General features: G+C 46.0%; 1 protein-coding gene across 1 annotated transcript; it reads right to left on the reverse strand.

The window, feature by feature from the left end:
* Positions 1–5883: 5883 nt before the first annotated feature.
* Positions 5884–7930, reverse strand: prlhr2a (prolactin releasing hormone receptor 2a; the record flags this gene model as incomplete). Its single annotated transcript, XM_084323093.1, has 2 exons — positions 5884–6514; positions 7461–7930. The coding sequence occupies 2 exons, from the start codon at positions 7928–7930 to the stop codon at positions 5884–5886; spliced, it is 1101 nt and encodes a 366-aa protein (XP_084179219.1).
* Between the last annotated feature and the right edge of the window lie 1531 nt (positions 7931–9461).

Genomic DNA, 9461 nt, shown 5'->3' on the forward strand with positions numbered 1-9461 from the left:
TCACAATTGTGTTTGTCTGTCTTGGTGCATAGCAATACTTACAATACAAAAAAATATATATCTACAATAATGAATGAAGTAGATCAGTATTTAATGCATCAGGCTTTAAAAATCTTTTTTTTTAACTTTTACTATTTTGATTTTAAAATCACTTATCATAACTTACATGGTTCACCCTATATGAACTACCCTTAAATTAAAGCAATCTCCATGGAAACGTTCACTGCAGTAAGTGCCTTAAGGAAACCATTTTCAGGAATTCTGTGCAACAAGAAGAAATTAAGCCTCAAGTCAATGTCAACTTTATTTATATAGCACATTTAAAACCAATCGAAGTTGCACCAAGTGTTTTACAATATAAAAACAAATACAGTATACACAATCAAAAGCTACAATGCATTAAACAATCACAACACAACCAGGGATGTATGGCTTAACGAGCCTCAAAAAGCCAATGAAAACGAGCGAGTCTTCAGCTGTGCTTTAAAAATGCTTAAAAGAGCAGTTTCAGTGCTATGACAAGGTCTAAAACCAGATTGAAACTTCTCAGATGTAATTTTTTTATAGAAAAGATTGCAGCTGGATAGACTACTTTCTCGAACACTTTGGACAGAAAGGGCCGTTTAGAGATGGGCCTGAAGTTTGAGAGAACAGAGGGGTCCAAATTATGTTTTTTGATTAGTGGCTGCACTATAGAATGTTTCAAACAAGCTGTAAAAATTCCTGAACTAAAACAGGCATGCATCAAAACAATATTAAATGAGCTAACCGAGTCAAATGCCTCTTAACCCTTTGGGTGCCGTTAACGTAGAACTACGTTTCTGTCGCCCGACGGTTGAGTGCTGGAAACCTAGATCTATGTTTTTCTCACGGTTTTTCTTTTATTAGCTATTGCCATTCATAATTCAGTGAATTATGAACTCGTCAAAAGCAGCTGGGCACACAGGTGGAACAGAGGGGTCAGGGGCAGCAAGAGAGGGTACAGACCGAAGAGATGAGATTTTATCAACAAGAAAATCATTACAGAGAGCAGGCGATGATGGTACAACAGGGGCAGTATCACAAGGGTTTACAAGAGAGTCAATAGTATAAATAAACAGAACCCTGGGTTTACTAATATTCTTAGAGATAAGATTGGAAATATACTCTATACTCTGTTTTAGCAGCCTTCATGGCTCTGATACTCCATTAAACAGTCCTGTAGAATCCCAAACGAGACATGCAACTTGTCCTTCCACTTTCTTTCAGCACGCCTTACATGAGCGTCTGAGTGCACGGATATCGTAGTTTATCCATGGTTCCGAAAGAGCCCTGCTGGCTCCTCAATGGAGCGATGGAATCCAGGATGCTAGTCAAGGTGGAGTTAAAAAGAGCAACAAGCTCCTCTACACTAAGGGCACCAATGCACCATACCCATCCACACTAGAAAGCACAAAGTAATTAAAAGCTGTATAAAATGTAAGGCTGTCAAAGTTAACGTGTTATTAACATACGTTATTAAATATTTTAATCGATTGACAGCCTTAATAAAATTGCAATGCGGTGTCAGTGTTTATAGCACGAAAATGGTGTGCAGGAGGACGAGTAGCAACTACAGAGCATGGGACAACAGCAGAAAATAAAACGGGCATGTGGTCAGAAATACAAGCACTATCACATATTTATTTAACACAGACACTCAAACCATGAGAGCACTAGGTCTATAGTGTCCCCTTTTTCCTGCGTTGGACCAGAGACCCACTGAGTGAGATTGAAGGAATCAATCGGATACAAGAAGCTTTTAACCAGAGGACTGGATTCACAACAAACATGAATGTTCATATCACCATTCACCAGTAATTAAAGGGTCATACATAAGGAGAAAACTTAAGGTGTTTTGTGCAACCGCACCCTGCCTGCACTTTAAGCTCATAGTCATTGTTCCATTTCAACCCCAATTGAGTACAGAGATGAGACGAAGCATGTTTCACTGGAGTCAGACATGCGGACTGCACTGTGTGCTGATTTTAAAACTCAATGTTTGGCCTGTTGGTGGCGCCAGAGGAAATGTAATGTTGAGACTTTTCTTCCTGTAGATGCCATGAATAATCACTGTAGACTTTGTGTCATTCGTTTGAAGATTTAAGGTTTTGCCTGACACTGGCGCTAGAGAAGAAAAGTCATGGGATCGCCAACATTGATTGATTGATTGAAAACTTTATTAACAGATTGCAGAATGGGTACAATACAGTAGCTACAGCTCAATACACACAATTGTTAAGGGGATGCAGACCAGAGAAAGACTTTCGTCTTGTTTACATCAGGGTCCCCCCCATTTTCAATTAATCAGTACATATATGACATACATGACATACAGATAGACAGTAGCCTACTGTTACATCTATACATTTATGACATACCAGATTTGCAAATACAGTACTGTTTGTGATACAAAAAGAGTCCAGAAAAGAGAGTATATACATTTGACATAAAAACTGTACATTGGGGGGGGGGGGGGGGGGGGGCTGTACATTGGAGGTGGTTGGGTGGGGGCAACACTGTACAAGCAAAACTGTACATTGGAATATTGACAAAACCATACATGGTAATTTACTGTACATTGGAGGGGGTTGGGTTAGGACATTTACAGGGGCCAGTTTCTAATTGCAGTCCCCCGTAGGTGTTCTTTGAGAGTGGTTTTGAAAGTGGGTAGTGATTCACATTCCTTTACAGCTTTGGGTAGGGCATTCCACATTGACGTGGCATAATTGCAAAACATGTTTTGGCCCTTGTTTGAGCCGAATCTCAAACAAGACTCAGACTTCCTCCTCTTGGGATCATGAGTGTGCACAGCAAATGTTATGGTAATTTGTCTATTACTTTTGGAGATATCTTGTTCACATACACAGGTACAAATATAACTTCCTTGGTGGTGGAAATTATAATTATATTTATAGTCATAGTTTCCTGAATATAGTCTTTGGTTGCTGCTGCTGCAGTTTAGTTTACCCACTGAAATACTAAAAGTCAGTTAGTTAAATGGACTGCATTTATTTATATCTGTATCCAAAGCACTTTACAATTTATGCCTCACATTCACCCATTCACTCACATTCACACACCGATGGCGGAGGTGACCATGCAAGGTGCCAACCTGCTCATCAGGAGCAGTTAGGGGTTAAGTGTCTTGATCAAGGACTCATCAACACACTGCCCGGGAAGAGCAGGAATCTAACCGAGAACCTTACGATTATCAGACGACCGCTCTACCTTCTGAGCCACTGTCGCCCCACAGCAGGTTGTGAAAAGCATATTATACTGCACTGACTTTTCATTGAGTCAATGACAGCTTTGCTTTAGAAATCGTATTAGAGATGAATTTCTTTACTGTGTGTAGTTATGTAACCCTATTCACTTCTGCCTCACTTAAAGCTATCCACTATGTTAGTAAACCAAGGAATACTTATTCAAGTTGAATGAAGGAGGAACCAGTGTTGAATAGTGTGCATAATAGCCTGGCAACACGTAGAATACCTTCTAATGGTGCATTTGTATAGCGAGTTTTTTCCAAAGCGCTTTACAATTTTGTTCCTCACATTCACACACCGATGGCAGAGGCAACCAATTAGGGGTTAAGTGTCTTGCTCAAGGACACTTCGACATAAAACTTTATTCTTCTACCGAATTACAATTAGTAATGTGTATAATATGTGTTCTTCTAATAAAATGATTGTTTGCTGTGTGCTTTAGTGCAAAAGACACAAAGGCATTCAGTGTACGCAAATCTGGAATACAATATATTCTATATTCTACAGTTCTGCACTACTGTCGCACAGTGCCTCTTGGTTACAATGAGCAGTGCATGTTGCTATATACTTATATTAGACATTTGGATGTGTGCCAAGAACACATGATTGGTTGATCCAAACAGAAGTCAACACATGATTGGTTGCCAAGAACACGTGATTGGTTGATCCAAACGGAAGTGAACACATGATTGGTTGCCAAGAACACGTGATTGGTTGATCCAAACGGAAGTGAACACATGATTGGTTGCCAAGAACACGTGATTGGTTGATCCAAACGGAAGTGACGTTAGGTAGTCCATAATTCGACTGTCCAACCAGAAGTCATGTTGTGATTTTTCTAAACGCAACTGAGTGATTGAAACATTAGCTGGTTATGACGTACAATTAGCTTGTTATGACGTACAATTAGCTTGTTATGACATACAATTAGCTTGTTATGATGTACAATTAGCGCTGATTTCAATGATTAGCGCTGGTTTTGGTTGCTTAGAAAATAGTGAAAAACTTTCAAGCTCTGAACGGTGGTGTAGTGGTTAACACTGTTGCCTCACAGCTAGAAGGTCCAGGGTTCGATTCCCGCTTGGGGACCACTTGGGATGGGTCAAGCGCAGACTAAATTTCATTGGCAACCCAAACAAATTGCATGTGTGTTCCTGTGTGTGCTGCCCATCGGGCCATCGCATGTGTGTGTCACTGCATGATGAATAAAGACTTCTTCAAAAGTCCAATTTATTATATCTGAATGTTATCTACACTACAGCACCTTGAAGTAGTCTCTCTGGCAGCATTTGAAACCGTTGTTGTCGCCCTCTTGTGTTAAAAAGGTGTAACATAAACTCCATGGAAGGACTATATGAAAATCAATGGAGAATGCTGGAAATTAACTACCAAAAAATATTTCCTGTTTCCTGATGTGAAACATATTCCCACACGCTCATCCTGTGCCTCTGTAACCTTCTGCGCCAGAGCACAGGCTGGTCGGCCCTATAGTTTATGAGATAATGCACACACACACACACACACACACACACAGGCACACACACACACACACACACACACACACGCACAGGCACACAGGCGCGTCTGCCTCCACGGAAATAGTAAACATTTTGTTAAAACATATTTCATACCAAAATATCTTTTAAAGTAATAGGTAAACTAGAATTGTAATTGGACAACATGAATAATGTATGAGTAGCCTAGAGACGGAGAGATGGAAATGAAGCAATCATGATTATCTTTTTATGGCAATGAAGACGTAAATGCATTACACTTTTACCATTATAATTTAGAGAACTGAATCATCTTTACTGACAAAATGATATTCTTCTTGACTTCAATTCAGAAGAATATGAGAAATGTTTTCTCATGATTGTACAATTGAGGAGGTAGGCTAGAATTGGTAACAATATTCAAATATTATATTATTTTCCATATTATCTATAAACATAAACCTGGATTTCTCACAGGCATAGGGAAGAGGGGGAGAATGAGCGAAGTTAAACTACAAATGTGTATGAATGGAATTTACTTAATACAAATACAGTGGACTTTCAACACACGGTCACACATGTCATGTCAGTCCACTGGTTTCAGGTGAACGTGTTTTAGCAGACTACAGGTAAATTCCTTGAAGGGGCACTTCACCAAAAAACAATGCAGATTTATTTAGCACTCAATCTCACACACATCCAACAACTCCAAACAGTTTTGCACACATTCATTTAGTTTGACAGTTATTGAGAGTAAATCAGTTTGAATATGGCCACCAGTGATGTCACCGGGGACATTGAATCCCTGTGTTGTGTAAATGTTTAAACACAAGGATTCAATGTCCCTGATGACATCACTGGTGGCCATATTCAAACTAATTTACTCGCAATAGCTGTCAAACTAAATTAATGTGTGCAAAACTGTTCAGAGTTTCAACTTGTGTGTCACTTCCATAATAATAATGATTATCACCATCACCATTACATTACCATCATCATCAGCGATGGCGACAACAACAACAACAACAACAACAACAACAACAACAACAACAACAACCACAACAACAACCAAAAGATTCAAACACGCGTGGGATGTTCAGTGTTCACAGACTGGCCGTCGCACACTGGTTACCAGGCATGCCGATGCGCCGGTAGCAGGTGAACATCTTGCGGAGCTCGGCGCGGAAGCGGTCGTGCAGCCAGGCGTAGAGGAAGGGGTTGCAGCAGGACGAGCTCATGCCGCACAGATGGCAGAGCAGCTGGATGAGCAGGAAGTAGCGCTTGTCGATCAGGTCGATGTCGATGTCCCGCAGGACGTTGAACACGCTGATGGGCATCCAGCAGAAGCCGAAGGCCGCCACCACCAGGCTCACCAGGCGGAAGGTCTTGCGCTTGCGCATCCGCTGGGCCTTGGCCTGGGTCTGGGTGCGGTGGCCCGGCGCGACACAGTTCCGGAGCTTGACGGAGATGCACAGGTAGGAGGTGCAGAGGGCGGACAGGGGCAAGACGTAGGTGATGAAGAGCGTGCTGTAGGCGTAGGCCAGTCTCTCCCTCTCCTGGCCCATCCAGAACTCTTCGCAGATGGTGAAGCCCTCGTTCTTGAACTCCACGTGGTACGTGTGGGCCACGGCCGGGGCCACCAGCCCGCAGGACAGGAGCCAGATCCCGGACAGGAGGTAGGTACACGCCAAGACGGAGATACGCTTTTTCAACGGGTGCACTGTGGCGTAGTATCTGAAGAGAGAGGGGTTGAACCTGGGATTAGACAAAAAAATTATGCATTGCGGTGTCAATCATCCAAGCCACACACAGAATAAATCCGCTGCTTACTTAACTCATATGGATCACGGCCCAATACTAGCCTACCAGGAATTACTCTAAGCCGCTCTAAAACCATACTTATATTCACCACGGTATAAAACGGGAATGTATTGATGGAAAAAATATTCCTTTTTCACATCTTGAACGATAGATACTCGATGTCAAATGGACCATAGTATTGCATATATAGCTATAATATTTAAATAGTTATAGCCCTGCAAACAAGGTGAGCAACTCCCACCGTTTACAGCGGTGGTGGTAGCTACTACAGGATGAGGCTAATCCGTGGCATCCAATGAGTTAAAGTGACACGCCAACGTTTTGGAAAAAACTCTTACCGTCTTCTCCGGAGTCAGATAAGAAGATAGATACCAATTTCCTCTCTGTGCACCTCTCCCGGAGTTTTAGGCTATGGCTAGCTGATCCGTATCCGCTTCCATTCATTCATGCTAAGCTAGGCTAGCTTGCAGCCAGCTTTCTACTGAACACCCAGAGAGGAAATTGGTATCCAACTTCTTGTATGATGTTGGCGTGTTCCTTTAACTGAGTTTGCCTTTGTGCCGCTGGAATTTTGTACATTCAGTTTTCAACTAACATTTATTATCCTGACAGCCACATCGATTGTAAAGTCCATTATGCAGACATAATAGCTGTTTTCAAAGAGGCTCCCTGCTGGCAGACTACAATCCTCCTTTTCATTCAGCAACGACCACAAAAGCACTTGTGGCATGTTGTGTTTTAAGTCCAAAGGACATAAAAAGCTTGGGAAAAACATTCTCATCCCTCTCAGAAAGAGCTCTTTGGTTGTGACGGTCTGTCTATCGCCCCGGCGATCACCCCCACACACACACACACTTACCTGTCAACACCGATGGCCGTGAGAGTGAAGACAGACACGTAAACAGTCACCGGCTGGATGAGGTACACCAGGTAGCACATGGAGCGGCCGAAGACCCAGCCGCGCGGGTTAAAGGCGTAGGCCAGGGTGAACGGGACGCAGGTGGCGCACATCAGCATGTCGGAGAAGGCCAGGTTGCCGATGAAGAAGTTGGTGACGTTGTGCATCTTGCGTGTGCGGCAGATGACGTAGAGCAGCAGGTAGTTCCCGAAGACTCCCATCAGCACCACGAGGGCGTAGCAGGGGATGATGAGCAGCTTGAAGGACTGCAGCAGCTCCACTCCCACAAACTGGGGGCTGCTGCTGCTGCGCGCGGAGGAGCCGTTCTGGAGCGGCACCTCGAACGCCGGCCCGGTGCCGTTCCCCTCTGGCCCGCTGCTGGTGCACGGGGGCGGGAGCTCTGGGACCCAGCCACTGTCCGTGTCCTCCATCCCACACGGCTGAGGTCAACCTGGAGAAAATAGAAACAAACAATTATTGCAATATTGTACAGTATGGACACTTGATGTAAAGATAGTGTGGAAGTTCCTTTCAAGGCCTTTTGTTCACACCTCCCCCTCCCCCCTGTATCCTCCTTATCCTCTCTATACCATCACCTGGTCCTCCCTCCCCCTGTATCTGTATCCTCCTTATCCTCTCCCCTCACCTGGTCCTTCCTCCCCCCTGTGTCCTCTCCCCTCACCTGGGCATCCCTCCCCCTGTATCCTCCTTATCCTCTCCCCTCACCTGGTCCTCCCTCCCCCCTGTATCCTCCTTATCCTCTCCCCTCACCTGGTCCTCCCTCCCCCCTGTGTCCTCTCCCCTCACCTGGGCATCCCTCCCCCTGTATCCTCCTTATCCTCTCCCCTCACCTGGTCCTCCCTCCCCCGGTGTCCTCTCCCCTCACCTGGGCATCCCTCCCCCTGTATCCTCCTTATCCTCTCCCCTCACCTGGTCCTCCCTCCCCCCTGTGTCCTCTCCCCTCACCTGGGCATCCCTCCCCCTGTATCCTCCTTATCCTCTCCCCTCACCTGGTCCTCCCTCCCCCTGTATCCTCTCCCCTCACCTGGTCCTCCCTCCCCCTGTATCCTCTCCCCTCACCTGGTCCTCCCTCCCCCTGTATCCTCCTTATCCTCTCCCCTCACCTGGTCCTCCCTCCCCCTGTATCCTCCTTATCCTCTCCCCTCACCTGGTCCTCCCTCCCCCTGTATCCCCCTGTATCCTCTCCCCTCACCTGGTCCTCCCTCCCCCTGTATCCTCCTTATCCTCTCCCCTCACCTGGGCATCCCTCCCCCTGTATCCTCCTTATCCTCTCCCCTCACCTGGCCCTCCCTCCCCCTGTATCCTCTTTATCCTCTCCCCTCACCTGGTCCTCCCTCCCCCTGTGTCCTCTCCCCTCACCTGGGCATCCCTCCCCCTGTATCCTCCTTATCCTCTCCCCTCACCTGGTCCTCCCTCCCCCTGTATCCTCTCCCCTCACCTGGTCCTCCCTCCCCCTGTATCCTCCTTATCCTCTCCCCTCACCAGGGCATCCCTCCCCCTGTATCCTCCTTATCCTCTCCCCTCACCTGGTCCTCCCTCCCCCTGTATCCTCCTTATCCTCTCCCCTCACCTGGTCCTCCCTCCCCCTGTATCCTCCTTATCCTCTCCCCTCACCTGGTCCTCCCTCCCCCTGTATCCTCCTTATCCTCTCCCCTCACCTGGTCCTCCCTCCCCCTGTGTCCTCTCCCCTCACCTGGTCCTCCCTCCCCCTGTATCCTCCTTATCCTCTCCCCTCACCTGGGCATCCCTCCCCCTGTATCCTCCTTATCCTCTCCCCTCACCTGGTCCTCCCTCCCCCTGTATCCTCTCCCCTCACCTGGGCATCCCTCCCCCTGTATCCTCCTTATCCTCTCCCCTCACCTGGTCCTCCCTCCCCCTGTATCCTCCTTATCCTCTCCCCTCACCTGGTCCTCCCTCCCCCTGTATCCTCCTTATCCTCTC

Source organism: Notolepis coatsorum, assembly GCF_963971535.1.
Source record: "Notolepis coatsorum genome assembly, chromosome: 10".
NCBI lineage: Eukaryota > Metazoa > Chordata > Actinopteri > Aulopiformes > Paralepididae > Notolepis > Notolepis coatsorum.